Source organism: Erinaceus europaeus, chromosome 7 (assembly GCF_950295315.1).
Source record: "Erinaceus europaeus chromosome 7, mEriEur2.1, whole genome shotgun sequence".
In the NCBI taxonomy this organism is placed as follows: Eukaryota; Metazoa; Chordata; class Mammalia; order Eulipotyphla; family Erinaceidae; genus Erinaceus; species Erinaceus europaeus.
In genome coordinates, this window is record NC_080168.1 from 100,925,042 (window position 1) to 100,945,468 (window position 20,427).

The 20,427-nt window shown below is 41.4% G+C and overlaps 1 protein-coding gene across 5 annotated transcripts in view; it reads right to left on the reverse strand.

Moving 5' to 3' along the window:
• Positions 1–17,710, reverse strand: part of SRGAP1 (SLIT-ROBO Rho GTPase activating protein 1) — a 299,865-nt gene extending 282,155 nt beyond the window's left edge. For all 5 annotated transcript variants that reach the window (XM_007516865.3, XM_060195004.1, XM_007516864.3 and 2 more), the window contains exon 1: positions 16,644–17,710. In XM_007516865.3, coding sequence (XP_007516927.1) covers positions 16,644–16,710 — 67 coding nt within the window. In that variant the 5' untranslated portion in view covers positions 16,711–17,710. The remainder of the gene's footprint in view (positions 1–16,643) is intronic.
• Between the last annotated feature and the right edge of the window lie 2,717 nt (positions 17,711–20,427).

Genomic DNA, 20,427 nt, shown 5'->3' on the forward strand with positions numbered 1-20,427 from the left:
TTCATTTTAGTTGACACATTTTCTTACACTTGTATTTATTTATTATTGATGAAAGAGAGAAAGAGCCTGAATACCATTCCAGCACATGTGATGCCGGGGATAGAACTCAGGAATGTGGGGGCCAGGTGGTAGTGCACGGGGTTAAGCACACGTAGTGCGAAGCCAAGGACTGGCTCAAAGATCTCAGCTGGAGCCCTTGGCTCCCCACCTGCAGGGGGTTTGCTTCATAAGCTGTGAAGCAGGTCTGTAGGTGTCTTTCTATCCCCTTCACTGTCTTTACCTCCTCTATGTCTCTCTGTCCTATCCAACAACAATAGCAGCAACAACAACAATGGATAAAAGATGACCTCCAGGAGCAAGTGGATTCATTCTGCAGGCACCGAGCCCCAGCGATAACCCTAGGGCAAATAAATAAATAAATAAGAACTCAGGAGCACATGTTTCAGAGTCCCATGTCATATCCATTGTTTCATCTCCTGGAAGTGACATAAATTATTTTAAGAAATATAGGGCAATCACTCACTTTCCTCCAATGAGAATATTTTCCAAAACTAAAGTACAATAACACAATCAGGATATTGACAATGATACCAGCAAGAGGCAAAACAGCTATATCAAATCACATTTAAATAGGAGCAACTCTCTGTCTCTTCCCTCTGTTAAGTCATTTCTTTTCTTGTTCTGCACTTGCTAGTACTTTTAAAACTATCATTGCAATATATGTGTATATATATATGTGTGTGTGTGTGTGTGTGTGTGTGTGTGTGTGTGTGTGTGTGTGTGTGTGTGTGTGACTATATATACGGCAATCCTTATCCCCATTTTTTTTGGAATTTCAAAAAAAATTTTGCAATATGAAATCTAAGCATTTAGCTTATAATTTAGTGTCTTTATGTTCTGGATTTCTGCAGAAATTATGGGGCATAGGTTTGAATCCCAGTAACTTCACCATTTGTTAATTGTATTTAGTAGACGTCAGGGAACTGCTTCAAGTTTCTGAGTTTAAATTTTCCACCTGTAAAGTGACAAACTTGACCACCTTGAAAAACACACTGTAAATGTTCACTGCTATGGCTGTAGAGTAAGAGTAAAAACTGATAGCAACATTTATAGTTATCCAAGCAGTTTGCATTAGGTCACAAGTCTCAGTCTGGCCTAAAATTCTCTTCTAATCCATTCTTAGTCTCCTAAAATCAAGTTATAACGACTTTGATGACCCAATATATATCTGTAGGTGAGCATAAAACAGAAATTATAGGGAGGTTATGGAAAATGTGTAGACTCCCAATCAATTACATTTAATGAGTGGCCATCTCTGTTGTTCCTTAGAAAAGGCTCTGCCCCATGGGTTGCCAATATAACTCCAGTGGAAGGGTACCTGCTTCACTATTTGTGTTACCCAGGTTCAAACCTGGCCTCCACTGCACTGGGGGAAGCATCAAGCTTTGGTGCTGTCTTTTTTTTTTGCCTCCAGGGTTATTGGTCCTGGAGGCTATTTTTTTCCCATTTGTTGCCTTATTGTTTATCATTGTTGTTATTATATTGTTGTTATTGCTGTCATTGTTGTTGGATAGGACAGAGAGAAATAGAGAGGGGAGTGGAAGATGGAGAGGAGGAGAGACAAGATAGATGCCTGCAGACTTGCTTCACCACTTGTGAAGCAACCCTCCTGCACGAACCCAGATCCTTATACTAGTCTTTGCGCTTCACGCCATGTGTGCTTAACCTGCTGTGCTACTGCCAGGCCCCACTGGTGCTGTCTTATCTCCCTCTGTCTCTCTGCCTCTATCTGTCTCTCAGCCTGAAAAAGCTGGCCAGTATCATGATGACAAAAAAAAAATAAAAGTTGCTCTGTTCAAAAGAAGGGAAAACACACACAACAATATATCCTATGGAAATAAATGAGAAGCATTTATCTTTGACAGTAACTGTTCATTTGGGCAGATGATTTTATTTCTGGAAACATTTAATGAACAGCTAGTGCAGGTTAATGATAGAAAAATTTACATCTAGAGAGAAAATAGAATTCATTAGCCTTCAATTTCTCTTACAAAGATGACGTAAGGAATTGTAACGAAGAGTCTCTTTATAGATAAATATCATGGGAAGCTTATCAACACAATTTCTTAAAGATTAGGCCCAATGTAGTTTCTAAAGATTAACTAATGTCTTCCATTACTTTTCTAAAGCACTATGAAAATCCACATTTTTGTGTTTATCTTATAAGTTCTAAGTCTGCTAAGTAACTTCAGCCCCAGAAAAGATGAGTGCATTTTGAAGTATTCAAGGAAAATTCTGTTACATATCCAGACAGCTTCAGATAGCAGTAAATAATAATTATTATAATTACTGTTACTATTGATGTTGTTATTATAGCAGTCCACTTTTATTGTGTACTTACTATGTGACAAGAGTTGTGCTTGACATTCACAGGTATAATCTCATTTAATCCTCACAATTTACCATAAAGATGCAGTCATCAGAATCACTTTCAGATTATAAAACTGAATGTCATGAGGAACCTTACTCCGAATTGGACTTACTAAAGATACTAACTGCTACACTACTATCTCTGAGAAGGAAGTCCAATCACTGAAACTAATGAAGATTAAAATACAGAGGTGGCCATTGGTAAATGTCACTAATACCATTTGAAAAATAGTCTGATCTCTAAATCAACAAAGAACAAGTAAACGTAACAGTAAGTAAAGGGATAATAAGGCAGCTCTCTCTCTCCATTTCTATGACATTGCAAAAACCAGAACTACTTAAATGGAGACCAGTGAAATCCTCAGTGATGGAGACAGCTTGTTCCAGAATCAAAGTCATCACATCACTAAGCCCTGTTTATTTACCTGGCATCCATTTGAAAAAAAAAGAATTTCTGAGTAAATAAAGCAGTACCACAATTTACTTTATCTGTTCACAGACTAATAAATAGTTTACATACTAGTACTGGTCAACAGACCAACTCTCAGTAACACTAGTATAATGTTTTAAGCTAAAAAAGAAAGAACATTATAGCAACAATTCTGTGAATGATTGCATTTGTTCAGGAGACAGATATTATCAGTACAAATACATTTCCATTGGAAAAATATCCAAGTCATTTAAGAATTTCCATCATTTGCCTTATCAATTCTGTACTTTAGAAACAAGTTTTTCATAAGCATAAAAATTATGACTAGGACTTACAAAAACAAAAAACCAAAGTTTCATTTTCTTATCTTGCTAGGTATTTTTCTAATTAAAGCTCACAATTTATTCAGATTTCCTTAGTTTTTGTCTAATGTCCTCTTTCTGTTCCAAGATCCCATATTACATTTAGATTTCATGTCTTCTTAGTCTCCTCACGGATACTCAATCAATCTTTCTGGGAAGAATGGGAAGACAGAGAGGGGGAGAGAAAAGACAGACATCTGCAGACCTGCTTCACCGCCTATGAAGTGATCCTCATGAGATAGGGAGCCAGGGGCTGAAGCCAGGATCCTTAGACCAGTCCTTGCACTTTTCGCCATGTGCGCTATTGCTGGGCCCTTGCTGCTCAACCTTTCATAATGTGTGGTTACTATTCTTGCAGAACCAGAGTTGGTATAAGTGCAGGGGGGGGGGGTGTCACTTCACAAGCGGTGAAGCAGGTCTACAGGTGTCTATCTTTCTCTCTCCTTCTCTAGCTTCCCCTCCTCTCTTGATTTTTCTCTGTCCTGTCCAACAATAACAATAACAATAATGATAATGACAACAACAAGAGCAACAAAAATGGGAAAAATGGCCTCCAGGAGCAGTGGATTCTTAGTGCAGGCACCAAGGCCCAGCAATAACCTGGAGGGAAAAAAAATACTTGTTATTGATGGGGAGCAGTGCTTGCACAACAAATCCACAAATTGTGGCAGGTGTGTGTGTGCGCGCACGCGCGTGCACACACGCGCACACACACGCATTACAGAGAATAATAGAGATGGAAGGAGGTATAGAGTAGGAAAGAGAAAGAGAAACACCAAGGAGTCAGGCAGTGGTGCACCGGGTTAAGTGCACATAGTACAAAGTGCAAGGACCCACGCAAGGATTCCAGGTTTGAGGGGTTGGCTCCCCACCTGCAGGGGGATCACTCCACAAGCGGTGAAGCAAGTCTCCAGGTGTCTATCTTTTTCTCTCTCTCTCTACCGATCCCCAATTTCTCTCTGTCCTAGCCAATAAAATGGAAAAAATGACCTCCAGGAGCAGTGGAGGAGCAGTGGATTCATAATGCCAGCACCAAGCCCCAGTGAAAAGCCTGGAGGCAAATAAGAGAAAGAGAGAGATAGAAACATTTGAAGCACAGAGTCACTACTCATGAAGCATCTCCCTCTCCTGAAGGTTAGGAACCAGGGATTTGAACCTGGGTCCTTGAACAAGGTAACTTGTATGCTCTACCAGATGCAATAAAAAAAATTTTTTTAAGGTTAAAAATGTAAGTATGATGCCAACCCAACTTCCTTGGGCAGAGGACCCCACCATGTGCCTTGGAGCCACACTCTCCAGATCCCTGCCCCACTAGAGAAGGAGAGAGACAGGCTGGGAATATGGATCAATCTGCCAATGCCCATGTTTAGCAGAGAAGCAATTAAAGAAGCCAGACCTTCTACCTTCTGCACCCCACAGGGCCCATACTCCTAGAGGGATAAAGAATAGGGAAGCTATCAAGGGAGGGGATTGGATATGGAGCTCTGGGGGTGGGCATTGTGTGGAAATGTACTTCTCTTATCCTATAGTCTTGTCAAGATTTCCATTTTATAAATAAAAGAAATTTAAAAATGTAAATATGCTAATTTCATAGTGCAGTTAATATCTGAAGTTCCTCAGAAGTGAAAACCGTCTTAACCTAAGGTAAGCAGACACCTATTGTCCTATCTTAATTACTGAGATCTAAGGGAGGGAGCCATGCCTTCAGAATAATAAAAGTGAAGGGGGCAAAAGTCCAGAGGGCTTCTAGAGATCAACTGAGAGGGAAGCTAAAAAGGACAATCCATGAAAGAAGATATGAAGCACTTGCAGAACTACTGGAACTTTTTATAAATGTTCTTGTTATGCCAGGTTAGCTATTCTGCTGGGATGCCAGTAAGACTGAGGATGCTATCTCCCCACTGGGGCCCTGAATCATCATAGCTCCCTATACGTAGTTTTGGAGTAAGAGAGAACTCCAGGGAATAAAACGGTAGGGGCAGGTCCAAAAGAAAGCAAGTTGTTACCTACAAACTGAAAGAATGATGCTAAGAGATCTCATTTTATTTAGAAAAGTGTGGATATTTATACACTGTCATTCTCAGAGTCTTTCACTGATACTTGACATACATTTTCATCCCTAAAATTCATGTATCAGGAGCTTGTTAGGAGAAGATGAGGACTAGAGGGCCCTAAATCCCAGTTCTACCAGAACCCAGAACTTTCATAACAAGGAGCCTTTGTTTTTGTGCCATCACTGAGAGAGAATTTGGAAAACACCTGAGAGGGAAGAAGAAGAATGAACACCAGTAAGTGATAATAGGGGCAGGTGTGGCTTAGCAAAGAAGTGAAGGAGAGTCTTAGAAGTGAACGGAAGAGCCAAACAGCATCTCCGTTTGGGCCATTTCTGCCCACACACCTCTCTGTGAGTGTGCTTTCACTTTTCCTAAATAAAATGCCTGAAACCATGCTCTTCTCTCCAATTCTTTGTAGAGTTAGAATGACAAAACAGACAGTATGAGAGGCACATTTGGGCCTCATTTTCCCAGTAACAACCCGGGAGACATCACTCACCTAGTAGAATATGAATCTTAATATGTGCAAGGACATGGGTACAAATCCAGACATCACATCAGAGGACCAAAGGCAGCAGCAGGGGAGCTTCATGTGTGGTGAAGTGGTGTTACAATAGCTCACCATTTTCTCTATTCCCCCTATCCCCTTTCTAAATAAGACATGAAAAAATTGGGCCTGAGAGACTGCTCAATAGTACTATGCATGCACCAGGTCCTGAGTTCATTTCCCAGGGACACACACACAGCCCACATTCACTAGACTTTTTTCCCCCCCAAGCACAGATGCTAATGTATATATGAAGAACTAAAGAGTATTGGTATACCTCCCTTAGTGTGGATCATGGATTTTGATCATTATTCTAGATGGCAAGCACCAGAAACTTGTCACTCTCTTTACGAAAAAACACAGGCTTGGTCTTCTCCTGTAACTTGGACGATATAAACCAATGGAACCCTGGAGTGTATTACCTGCACAGAAAGAGAAGGAAGACACTGCTTGTGAAGCTTTCTCCCTGCAAGTGGGGAGTGGGGGCTTGAACCTGGGTCCTTGCGCATTGTAATGTGTACACTAAATCAGGTGTACCATCACCCAGCCCTCCAAATCTTTTTTAATTAATTTATAACTTCATGCAATTTCAATTAAAATGGTAGTGGGAGCTCTACCAAGTAAGCGAGCTATTTCCTTATTTGTAAAAATAAGAACACACTCTTGTTAGCATTATGTCAGTGTATCTGAAAACATATAAAATAGAAAACTTTTCTAAGAAAGAATCACCTATCAAAGCTGACTCTATAATACATAGAAAGCAAATAATTCTATAACTAATAAATTATTAACTACTGATAAGCAGTTTTAAGTGAAAGAGGGAGTCATAAAACACATACTTAATATTTTTTAAAAATTGCCACCAGGGTTATTTCTGGGGCTTCATACCATCACTATGCATCCACCACTCATGGTGGCCATTTTTCCATTTCTTTATTTGATACAACAGAGAGAATCTGAGAGGGGAGAGAGAGATTCAGAGGGAGAGAGGTAAAAAGACACTGGCAGTAATGGTCCAGGAGGTGGCACAGTGGATAAAGCATCAGACTCTTAAGCATGAGGTCCTGAGTTCAATCCCCGCCAGCAGATATACCAGAGTGATGTCTGGTTCTTTCTCTCACTCCTCCTATCTTCTCATTAATAAATAAAATCTTTTTTAAAAAAAAGACACTGGTAGTATTTGCCTCATCACTTGTGAAGCTTCCCCCCTACAGATGTGGAGCAGAGGCTTGAACCCTGGTCCTTGCACATGGTAACGTGTGCTCAACCAGGTGCACCATTGCCTGGCCCCCTCAGCATGTATATTTTAAAGATAAAGTTATATTTCACATGTCAAAAACTATTGTTTTATTTTTTTAAGTAACATCAATTATTCTCTGTACTCGCCTATATGTTTTACACATACACAAAATAAATTATGAACCCAAAACACATATCCATACACATGTACACAGAGAGAGAGAGAGAGAGAGAGAGAGAGGACTGCTGAAATCAAAGAAAGGAAAATCCAATTACATAATCTGAGATATAAGCAAATAAGAAGTCTGAAATTGACTATGGACATATCTGATTAGCACACATTCAATCCTGAGATCAAGTGTTACTTAAATTTACCTTGCCACATACCTCCATCCTAAAGGAGGCGGAACTCAAAATGAGATTCCAGCTTTAAGCCAGAAAGTTTACAGCGGGCTTGACATACATAGTATGGAGAGATAAATAAATATCATAGTGAGCAAGAAAAAAAAAAACCTGAAATTCCTGCATCCAAGCTTTACTAACCTAGCATATACACACAAAACTCAGTTAACCCAAGTAAAGTAAAGCATCCAGTAAGACTGTCCTATACACCCTGAAAAGTCACTAGCTGTTACTATGATTGCCCTGGTTATTTATCTCACTATCCTTTAGAGTCTCTTATTTAGCTGTTATAAAATATATCTCCATATCATAAATGTTCTCCCAAAACCACTGTTAATGAATATATAACACTCATGTATATAGGTTCATTAACCATTCTCCAGTGGAATTTAGTTTGCCCAATTGCTGGATATTTAGGGCATTTCCAGCTTTGTGACTTTCTAAAGAAGATACACATTATTTGAATTTAACTTAATCTGAGATTATACTTTGATTGAACACTCCAGATAATGTTGACCAATAGTCATATTAATTTCTACTATGAAAGAACAGCAGTGCAACCATTTATTTTATTCACTCAAAAAAAAAATACATGAGGCCTTGTACTAGGAGATGTGGGAGATACATGTACAAATATTTTCACTCTCTGTTATATGCTAATTATATCTCATTAAAGTTGTGTATGTATAGAAATCAAAGTGATTTCCAGTGAAGCAGAAGCAAATTAGAAGTTTATAAATGCACTTTTCACTTCTAGATTGGTTTCAAATGAAACAATCATTCTCAAGTTTATCATCTTAAGTCAGTAAACTGATCTCATGTCATAAGAATCTTTGGATAAAGGATCTCAACACAAGTATATAAATCCAATGACTAGGCTGCAGTTTTCATTTTCTATATAACATTACTGAACAACAGTAAAGAAAATTTAAAACAAAAGTTATAAGGACATGGTAGCCCAGACCCAGAAAATATACTTCACTACCAGTACTCTGTGGAAACAAATAACCAAACAATGACACAGTTTAAAATCTACCTTACAGGGAGTTGGGAATATGTCTGGTTTGCCTATTGCATTTTCCTTTTTTAATCCCATCATGAAAACTCCCATTATTCTAAAAGTAGATAGTAAGTTATTAGGATGATTCAAGACTCACCCAGTTTGGGTTGTATTCAGGCAACAGATGATTATGTATTTGAATTTCAAAAAGCTTATCTAAATAAGTATGTAACAAGAAGTAGCTGATGTAAAGGAAACCAAATTTATGCAAATGATAAATGCATGACTAACGATTATTGATTATTATATGGCAGTAAGTCTAAGAAATGTTTTCAACAGACAGTTTCACAAAGACAAGGAGGTAATGACTATCATTTCTATTTTATAGAGGAGAGACTAACATTTAGAGGCCACATATAGAGTCAGTGGTGGCAGGACTAGATGATTAATACCAAAATTTCTGCTATTTTTTTCAGGTTTTTAAAAATTAATTTATTGGATAGAACAGAGAGAAATTGAGAAGGAAAGAGAGAGTGGGAGAAGAGAGACACCTGCAGCACTGCTTCACCACTAGTGAAGTTTCCTGCCCACCATCACTGCAGGTGGGAAACAAGGGTTTGAACTTGTGCATTGTAATATTCAACCAGGTGTGCTACTACCCAGCCCCAAAGCTTCTGCTCTTAAAACAGTCCCCATCTTGATTCCAAAATGCAAGATATACATGTTGTCAATAAACTAGAAAGTAACTAAGACCAACAACTACAAATGCTTTCAAATATTTAAATATATGGTATTATCTTTATTTATTTATTGGATAGAGAGAGCCAGAAATCAAGAGGGGAGGGGGCAATAGAGAGACAGGAGGCCAAGTGGTGGCACACCTGGTTGACTACATTACAGTGCACATGGACCCTGGTCCCTACCTGAAGGGGGAAATTCCGCTTCATAAGTGAAGCAGGGCTGCAGGCGTCTGTCTCTTTCTCTATCCCCCCCTCTCAATTTCTCTCTGTGTCCAAAAATAAATAAATAAAAATATTAAAAAAGAGAGACAGAGAAAGATAGAGAAATACCTGCAACACTGCTTCACCACTCACAAAGCTGTCACCCTGCAGCTGGGGCCTGGCTGCTTGAACCCAGGTCCTTACACATTGTAACATGTGCACTCAACCAGATGCACCACCACCTGGCACCAAATATATATATATTTTTTACTCTGCAAGTAACTGTTTCTAACCCCAACTCCTGGTTTCAAATCAGTAAAGCAAAAGAGACTAAGTGATTAGAAATTCAGTTTACTTTATTTTGATCCTTAGTTGTCTGAACTAAGAGAAAATAGGTATTGTGGAAAGATTGTGGCTGATACACTTAGCAGACTCTCAAAGCAGACCTGGAGCTGAGGATATATCACCAACATAGTGCAGAAGAATGCAAACCAAAATAGATTATGAGAACTGAGATTTGCCATTCCAAAGTATACTCCAATCCTCAGTGTATTTCAGGACATGCTTCCTCAAAAATTCCTCCAAAACTATTCCTTAATGTATTTTGAAATCCCTGAAACAAATCAAGTTTTCAGATAACATAAGAGTTATGGAAGCTGCAACTAGTCTGACCATAATATTAAGCAAGTCACATCTGTCATATACATTATTACTTATCTTGACCTTAAGGCTACCATGTGAAGCTGAGGCTTGGCCACTTTGGTATCTTGAACTGATGGGGGGGGGGGGGGCGGGGAAGAGGAGTAATTACAATTCATCAATTTAATTAGCTCCGTCTGTTAACAAACTAGAGTTGCTATTCTTTTAGATCCAAACACAATCCCTTCAATGAATGCAATTTCTAGTCTACTCTGTGAAGAATCTAAAGGTAAACTGCTGAAAAGCAGATGGCCTGTGTTCTACTGCTCAGTATCTTATAGTTAAATGTGTAGCTAGATGTGTCATTACATCTCCTTGTGACCTGTAAATAACTGGATGGATGGAAGATGTTTAAAACACCTTTCAGGGGGTGGATGGTGGCACACCTGACTGAGCTTACATGTTACAGTGTGCAAGGACCCGGGTTCAAGCCCCCAGTCCCCACCTGCAAGGGAAAATCTTTGCAAGTGGTGAAGCAGGGCAGCAGGTGTCTCTCTGTCTCTCTCCCTCCCCATCTCTCCCTCCTCTCTTGATTTCTGGCTGTCTCTATCCAATAAATAAATAAAGAGAATAATAAAAAAAATTTTCCTTAAAGAAAAACAAAACACCTTCCAGTGGGCAAATGAAATGGCTCATTTGGATAGCGCTCTGCTTTGTCATGTACACAACCCAGTTTCAAGCCCACCACCCACCACAGTAAAGGAAGTGTTGGTGCTGTGATATTTTACTCCTTCCCTCTGCTTCTTTTCCTCTCCATCTCCATCTCTATCTAAAGAAAAAAAAACAGAATTAAAAATACCTTCCAGCATAAAGTTTTAATTCATTGTTGAAATTGCTGCTGTTTTCTATTTCAAGTAAGAGGACAGAAAAGCAGGTGCACACATAGCTTCCGTGGCACTTTAAGTTTCCTTATTGAAATCTATTGCACAACATGGGTTATATCAAATTAAATTGGCATTTTTTTAATGTTCCATCTGCTACCAAAATCACTATTTGTAGTTCAAGCATCAGAGCGGTCAAATAACAACAGATTGTTTTTATACTCCCTGTACATGTGACATGTAGGTGAGTATGAAATTATCACTAAAGAAATACTGCAATAATAACAGTCATTTTTTTAGACTAACAACAACCATTAGTAAAAAAAACAAATACAACTTCTCACAGGTTTCACTTCACACACTATGTCTTAGTTATTGTGGTTTGTCTATGTAAACCAGTATTTTTATATGTGCTTTATACTATTTTTGCTGTAGAAAAAAAAGTATATATATATATATATATATATATATATATATATATATATATATATGAGCAAGGGGGTGGCACACCTGGTTGAGCACACATGTTATAGTGCTCAAGGATCCAGGTTCGAGCCCCTGATCCCCACTTGCTTTGCAAATGGTGAAGCAGTGCTGCAGGTGTCTCTCTTTCTCCCTCTCTATCACCCACTTACCTTTCAATTTCTGGCTCTGTATCCAATAAATACATAAAGATAATGCAATATATGTGTGTGTGTGTGTGTGTGTGTGTGTGTGTGTGTGTGTGTGTGTGTGTGTGTGTGTCAAGTGCTAACCCACCGGGTTAATCACACACATTCTTCTTCTTCTAGCGTTTGCCCTTCTTCCGTAGCCAGTCAACAGCGTCACATTAAAGTGCACAAGAACCCAGGTTCAAGCCCCTGGTTCCCCACCTGCAGGGGGAAAGCTTCATGAGTAGTGAAGCAATACTGCAGGTGTCTCTGTCTTTCTCACTATTTCCCCCTCCCTTTTCAAGTTCTTTCTGTCTCTATCCAATAATAAATAATAAAAAGAAATATAATGTATATATATATATATATATATATATATATATATATATATATATATATGCATGTAGAGAAAGAGAGATGGGGAAGGTATAAAAATCAGAGTCAGAGAGATAGCTCATTAGGTAGGGTGTCTGCACAGCTTTGTGTGAACCCAGATTGGAACCCTGTCACCACATGGGAGGTACTCTGGCAACAGAGGAAGTTTTGGTGCTATGCTGTCTCTCTCTCTGTCTCTCTGTGTCTCTATCTGAATGATAAAGTGATCTAGATTGGTGAAATCACACCAGGGTTTCATCAGAATGAAAATCCATAGTCTCCAAATCTTCTACAGCCACTTACTGTACTTTTCTCTATTCCTAAGCTTTTGGTATACATGCTAATAAATACATACACAGCTGGCTTGCATTTCATACACATGAGCTTGCTTTTTTAAGGACTCACACAAACAAGAGATTCATTTTTCTGTACTCTAAATTTTTGGGAAACTGACCAACATACATAAAATAATCTTTCTCCTTGAAGTCAACAAAGTTAAAATATTGCTTGGGATCCTTTTGTTTTGATGTTAAACCTATATGTTCTTTAGTTACCTGTTTATCCTCCAATTCTAGAAGTTTTATAATTATGTGCAGCACTTTTCTGAACATGTTTTTTGTTTGTGCTTTTGTTTTACTTTTATGTTTCTCCATTGTACTTCACTGTATTTTATTTTTTGCCACAGTGGTTATCATTGGGACTTGGTGCCTGCAGAAAGCCATAGCTCCCACTAACTATTTTTCCTTTCTCTTTTTTTTTTTCCATAGGACAGAGAGAAATTGAGAGGGGAGGGGGAAGGAAGGAAGAGAGAGAGAGAAAGAGAGAGATGGAATGAGAGGCATGTGCATCAATGCCTCATCATTTGTGAAGCTTCCCCCTTGCAGATGGATGTACCTGGATGCTTGTGCGTGGTAACACCTGCACTCAACCACCCTGGCCTCTTTAGTTCACTTTAATTCCCTGAAAGCTCAAATGATACATAGTGTTTGTGAACACATTATGGAAAAAAAATGAAGCAAGGGGCTGGCAAAACAACTCACTGGGATAGTGTTCTTCTTTGTCATATGTGTGGCCCAGGTTCTAGCCTTTTCCTTACCACACTGAAGGAAGCTTTGGCGCTGTGCTGTCTTTAACTCTTTCTGTCTCTATCAAAAAAAAAAAAAAAAAAGTAAGCGGGGCCATCAAAATAGTTCAGTTCATTTGAATAGTGTGTTGCTTTGCTATGTGTGCCACCCAAGTTTGAGTCCAGTTTCCAACACTGAAGGAAGCTTCAATGTTGTAGTCTCTTTCACTCTATATCTCTACTCCCCCACCCCATCCCCCCAAAATGAAGTAATGATAATTTCCCCCCAAATCAAGTCAGCTGAGAAAAAGTTTGAACATGTACTGCTTAACATAAATTGATATGGCATCTTTAAATAGACTCAAAGACCCTTAGAACCAAGAATACACATTCTTTCATCTCATAGGGAGAAAAAAAAAAAACTAGAAAAAGAAACTTGCCCCCAAGATGATACAGTTGAAATATTTACATTTATGTTTGCACATAAAAATCACAAATTACAACCTAGGATGATTTTTTTTTTTTTCACAGCTGAGAATACTCTTTCTTCTTCTTCTTCTTCTTCTTCTTCTTCTTCTTCTTCTCCTTCTCCTTCTCCTTCTCCTTCTCCTTCTCCTTCTCCTTCTCCTTCTCCTTCTCCTTCTCCTTCTCCTTCTCCTTCTCCTTCTCCTTCTCCTTCTCCTTCTCCTTCTCCTTCTCCTTCTCCTTCTTCTTCTTCTTCTTCTTCTTCTAGTGTTTGCCCTTCTTCCGTAGCCAGTCAACAGCGTCAGGTTGAGCCTGATGTCAAGTTTCGAGACCTCCTTTGAATCTGGAGAGGTGGCAGTCGTTGACTATGTGGGTCATAGTCTGTCTGTAGCTGCAGGGGCAGTTCGGGTCGTCGAGAATACCCTTATGAAGTTTGTCTCAAAAGCATGGACAGGCTGACACTGACATAAAATTCTACTTTTGAGCCTTTCTTTTAGGTCACATCATTATTGTTTGAAACTGAGATAATGCCACCAGTATAAGGATAATGAACTGGGCTTTAAGTCAGAAGGTTAAACAAAATAAGTGAATAAATAAATAAGAAATAAAGTCTCTTGAAATCTCCTACACACTTGGCCCTTCCAAGAATTTAATATATTTAACCTTTTCTTAATGAATCCAAAACAGTTTTTCCTTCAGCAGGAGACTAGGCCATATTTTCTTTTGTTTAGCATCAGATGAAATAGCTGGCTAGAATTAAATGAGTTGTTTGTTTGAAAATCACATATCTTAAAACACTGGAGGGGAGGGGTTGGAGAGAGAGCATTATGGTTATGCAAAATGACTTACATGCCTGAGGCTCTCAAGGTTCAGTCCCCAGCACCACTATAAAACCAGAGTTGAGTAATACTCAGGTAAAATAAATAAAAACAAAACAAACATTTACCACTTTGCCAGGGTAAGATACTCATCCTTACAGAGAGACTCAAAAAGGAGTCCTGTCTCTCATACAATCCTACAAGATCTAACACATAGAACAGCAGGCCTAAGCACTGTTTAACTACAATTTCCCACTCTCTTTTTAATTTTGCCTGTAACTACAGGTAAATGTGTGCCATTAAATGTGCATCATTTGACACCACTGTGTTATGTATTTGAATATAGACATAATGATGGAGAAGTAAGTAAAGCTTGGTCGCAGCCCATGGTGAAAGACTGGTCAGGTATAGCAGAATCATGAAGCAGCCTAAGTACTCTTGGGTGTGTGCAAGCAAAGAAGACAGTATGGAGAAGAGAAAAGATCACTTTTCATGAAACAGAATTTGTTCCAAAAATAATCTTCACTATAGTCCTACTTTTCCTTTGGCTTGGTTTGACACACACCTTCAGGTACTGCACAAGAAGACTTGCACTGATTATTCACCAATGTACAGGGCCTCTACTCCCAAGCATATAAGTAACCATGTAACAACAGAATTTTATACTCTGGAAGAAATTAATCATGAGAATATTTTTTCAGATAAAGACTTGAGTTTAGACAAATGATCTTAGAATAGTAATAATTCAATCTGTACTGGGAAGTGCCTTCTGTTAGTAGTGTTACAGGCAGCAGGAAAGCCCAACTGCCAGCCTTCCTAAGATCTGCCAGAAAGAACCATGTGGAAAACTGAATAGAGAAATGGTGATTCTGAACAAGTGTCCTACCTTAGAATGGAAGGTTTAAGGTTGTGTCAGACTTAAAAAAGATTATGCTTATTATAAAGTTTATACATCTTTAAGGGAATAATCACTTGTCTAATACAACCTCTGCATTAATGGAACCATATCCTAAAAGTATAGATCATCTTAATTAAATGTAGGATATATATATATATACATATATGTACATATATGTATATATGTACAAACACACATACATACATATGCTTTCTAAACAATGTTTAGCTTAACTCTGTTACAAGGATTAGCCTAAAAGAAGCTTAAATCCCCTAGCACATCTTTGCCGGTGGCCATGAGTTGATCCAGATTCACACTCCAGTGAGAGAGGGTTCCCCCATCAGGTCCTCTCACAGGACTCCAAGCATTTTCACAACTTGACCACACAAAAGAACACCCAGGCGGACCCTGCCTTTTTCAATGTAAAGTACTGTACTGCCTTTCTCACTCGCCCTTTCATAAGAATGTATCTGTGCAAACATAGCTGTCTACACAGCAATTTTATGAACTTTGCATTCAATATTCCAAAGAACAGCATCGATCTTAACACTCCATCCATTGTCTCAATCACCAGGAGAGATACTGGTGAAAGAGCACAAAAGGGGGGGGGGAGCCATATATGTTTATAAAACACTTCAAGTGCAATACAAAATACTTGGACTGAAAATAAAATATATTTTATATCACAAAGCACGTTAAGCAAAAATGCCTCATCAGCCTTAGTTAGGTTCCTTCATTAGTTGGCAATGTAAATGGAATGAAACTACTGACACTATTCAAATGTTCCAACCTTCATTTTGCATGCAAGTAGCTTCCAGAAAATGATAAAGCAATATCCCCAAGTGAGTGTGAAAGATGGCACTGAATTCTGGCCCATTATAAAGGAGGAGTCAGATACCATGAGTCCCTGCTTGGTTTGACTGCCTCGCTTTTACTGAACAAATTATTTTAAAAGGGGGGGGGGTCCTCATTTTAACAGATTAACAGTGAACAATATGAGTAACAATGTGAATGTCTAACATTTGTCTGGGTTCAATGAAGCTTTAGACCGCTGGGGGGGGGGGGTCCAGACCCTTTTAAAATGATGTGGTGACAATGGCATCATTTGCAAAGCATGCTCAGGATAATGATGAGCATAACAGAGCTGCCTCCCGCCTCCCCTGTAAACTGCCCAGTCAAAGGTGGTTAAGTTAAAGCCAGTCCCGTCCCCACTGGAGGCGCGCGCTGGCAACTGGGGAGAGCCACCCGGCTTGCAGCTCCCCGTAGGTTTGACGGGACCGGGAATGGGGCTGGGATCGGTTTGCAAGAAACCCCGGCTGGCTCAGGCGGGAGCTCCAGTCGTCCCTCGCCACCTTCCTCCAAATCCGACGCCAAGTTAGAAACGCAACTCCGCGAGCACAATGACAAGCAAGCACACAAAAGGAGCCAGCCAGCCGCTCCCATCCTTACCTTTGACTTGACTTTCATACTCGGCTATGATCTCTTTGTCCTTTTTGAATCTGCTCGGAGTGGACATTATCCAGCTGTTCCGGGCTTGCTTTCAATGGACAAGTTCTGTTCAGTGGTTACAAACCAGGTTTCCGAGCTGAGGGTGAGGGGTGGGGAGAGTTGTACTTCCACAAGCTGGGAATCCTAAGGCGGCACCGACCCGGAGGAGGTAAGGAGGGAGAGGAGGACGAAGAGGAAGAGAAGAGGAGCGAGCCGAGCACTAGATTAACCCGGGAGCTGGCACCATGCTCTCCAGATCCAGCTGCCGTCGGTGATTCGCCGGGGACGCGGCGGGTTCAGGGCCGGCGAGGCCCGGCTCGCTGCAAACTCCTGCGAGCGAGCGGCGGGGGGCGTCTCCCTGTCCACCCCACCGCACCCCACCCACCCGGAGCTCGGCCACTTCCTCTAGGATCGCTGGGCGGACGCGGGATTCGCGCCGGCGCTCCGCACCATTGTCAGACACCCGCACCGGGCGTGGGGTCTGGGCCCGCGGGGGGGAGGGCGGCCGCCCGACCCTCCCTTCCTGCTCCAGGCGCCGGCACCGGGGCTCGGAAGTCTCCCCCGGGCTCGGGATGCAGCAGCCTTCACCGCCGGTGGCTAGCGCTCAGCGGGCACAGGGAAGCGCCTCCTGCAGCGAGTCCGGGAGGGCGGCCGCTGCGCGGTTACAATGCGTCCTGGGCGCAGCCCGGGCGGAGTTGAGGTCCCCAGAGCCGGCGCCGCGAGGGGCCTCTGCCTCCTTGGCCACGGTGCGCCGAGACTGCCTCTTTCTCCTTGTCCTCCTTTCCGCTGCTGCCCCCAGGAGGCCGCCGGTGACAGGCACACTCGTAGCGCACACACACACATACACACACCGGAGGAGCCGCGCCCCCGGCGGCAGCAAACTTGCCGGCGCTTGTCAGGCCCGCGGCTTCTGGTCGCGAGCGATCGATCGAACAGAGGGCGGCGGCCGCGTGGGGGCTGGGAGCTGCGGGTCCCCGGCTCGCGCTAGGGGACGGCGCTGGGGTTCGCGCGCCTCTCCGCGCTCTCTCTCTCTCTCTCTCGCTCGCTCGCTCGCTCAAGCTCCTCGCCCCCACCCTCCGGGGAGGGAACGCCGGGCTGGGTCGGGAAGATGGATGGCTCCGGCGGCCAACCGCAGCGCGACCTCTCACGCCCAGCCGGCCAGCGAGGGCGACACTCCCTCCTCTGCACCCCGCCCCCCGTGCGCGCCCGCCCTGGAAAGCCCGGTCAGGACCTCGGGGCCATCTGTGAGCAACCCCCTCCGTCCACCTCCCAGACTGTGGTGCTGATCTTTGCAGAGAAGTGTGAGAAAAATGCAGTGTCCGAGGTGTTCCTGACAGAAAGTGAGGTAATTCCAAGATGTTGGACCCCAGTTGAAAAAGTGAGGACTGAATTGTGAATGACTTGACTATAAAACAAAACAAAAAAAAAAACAAAAAAAAAGGGAGAAGCGTTTGGCTCTACCTGGATTGAAGGACAGACAGCACCCTGAGCAGCAAAGTCTCCTCCCTCAGAGAAGTTGCTCCGGGGTCTAGGATGCCATGGGGAGAAAGGTCACAGCCCTACAGGTCACACTAGCACTTTCCTGCCTTTCATGTGCACCTGGCAGCTTTCAATTCACATCTCAAATAGGCGAGTCCTGATTTATCAAAGGGACACATCCACTGCCTTGTCCAAAATATTTTCTCTGCAATATCTACACGCAGTAAGGACTTTTAGGCGTTGGTCAGTCTTTCATGTAGCCACTGGTAAACTTTTGTATTCTTCAGACAAAACAGACACACACCACACACACACACACACACACACACACACACACACACACACACACAGAAATACAAAGATTAGGACTCTGCCTTGGAGGAACTCATGGTCTACTGTTGTTTAAATAAATAGCTGCTTGCAATACAAAAAATGCTGCAATAGAGAAATACTTCAGTCTTTGGGAGCGCAGAGGAAGATAAAGTGCACCACAGAAGAGATCTAGTTCTCACACAAGTGGTTCTTGAATCGAATGTAAAGAGTGGATAGTAGTGGGTAGCTTGCCCATCTATAAACCAAAAAGGTTGCATTCTAGTAGAAATAAAGAGCATCATACTCTGAGGGAAATGCAAGTAGAGTTATAAGAAGTCAGTCTTTCACTAGAATGGCAGATCTTTGATAGAAGATTTAAAATGTATATGTAATTTCAACAGATAGTGTGTGCACATACAAATTTATTTTTAAGTGGAACCAGGTGGTGGCACATATAGCGCAGTGTTCATGGACCCAGGTTCAAGCACCTGCTCCCCTCTTGCAGAGGGGAAGTGTCATAAACTGTATCTCTGTAGGTAACTGTTTCCCACTTCCCTCTTGATTACCCTCTGTCTCTATCCAAAATAAGTTTTTAAAAATGTTTTCTTTATGTAACTATACCCAAGGACCCAGATTCAAGCCCCCAGGTCCCCACCTGCATGAGGGAAACATCATGAGTAGTGAAGCAGTGTTACAGGTGACTCTCTCCCTCTCTATTTCTCTCTCCCCTCTCCATTTCTATCTGTCTTATCAATTTAATAAAAATGGCTGCCAGGAGTGATGGATTCATCGTGCAGACATGGAACCACAGTGATAACCCTTGTGGCAATAGTAAATTTTTTTTATTTTCCCTTTTGTTGCCCTTGTTTTTTATTGTTGTTGTAGTTACTATTGTTGTTATTGATGTTGTCTTTGTTGGATAAGACAGAGAGAAATGGAGAGAGATGGGGAAAACAGAGAGGAGGAGAGAAAGAAAGACACGTGCAGACCTGCTTTACCGCCTGCAAAGCGACTCCCCTGCAGGTGAGGAGCTGGGGGCTCAACTAGGATCCATCCACTGGTCCTTGTGCTTCGTGCCACATGCTCTTAACCCACTACACTACTGCCGACTCCCAAATAAATAAAATTTAAGTAGATCTTTTTTATTTTGTAATAACAGAATAGAGTGAAATGTTTTTACAGCTTTTTTTTTTCATTTTACTGCACAGAAAGAGCAACAACCCCTGACTGCCCTAACTTCATGTGAAACTGTCTGTAAGAATATGTTGGGTGAATAGATTAATGTCTATAACAGACTGAGAAGGAAGGTAAGGGCAAATTGGGAGATACTTCCTGTGCTGAGCTCTGAAACTCAATTCTACAGACTGGGGAACCTTTTAAGTAGAGAAGTGTTGTGATTACATGTATGTTTTGTAACAAAAACTTAGCAGTGTAGAAGGATAAGTTGAACAAAGGGAGCAAGGGACAAAAGGCAAACAACTCGCTTTGATGACCTCTATAGTCAAATCAAAATATGTGATTAGTGCTACCAGGATGCATTGCATAGCTTTCCTGGGAAGTGCAACTTGTCAGCAGAAAATCCCCAAGAAATGAGTTGTTGGATGAGGCACCATCTGTGTGAACCACTGTGGTAGGTCTGAGCAGCAAAAACAGGATACCTGGAAGTGAGGTCTCACTCTGCTCCTTCCTGAGCTAGTTGATAAAAATTACCTTCATAGACTACCATGTTTGGAGACCCAACTTTGTGTGTGTGGGTGGGTGTATGTGTGTGTGTGTGTGTGTGTGTGTGTGTGTGTGTGTGTGTGTGTGTGTGTGTGTATTTTGAGGTGATTAAGGGTAGGGAGGAGCTTGAAAGTTGGTGGAATAGTTCTCTACTTCTCTCTCCCAATATCTTTCTCTGTCTTCATTCTCTTTTTAAAAAAGAAGAAGGAAGGAAGGGAAAAAAAATCGCCAC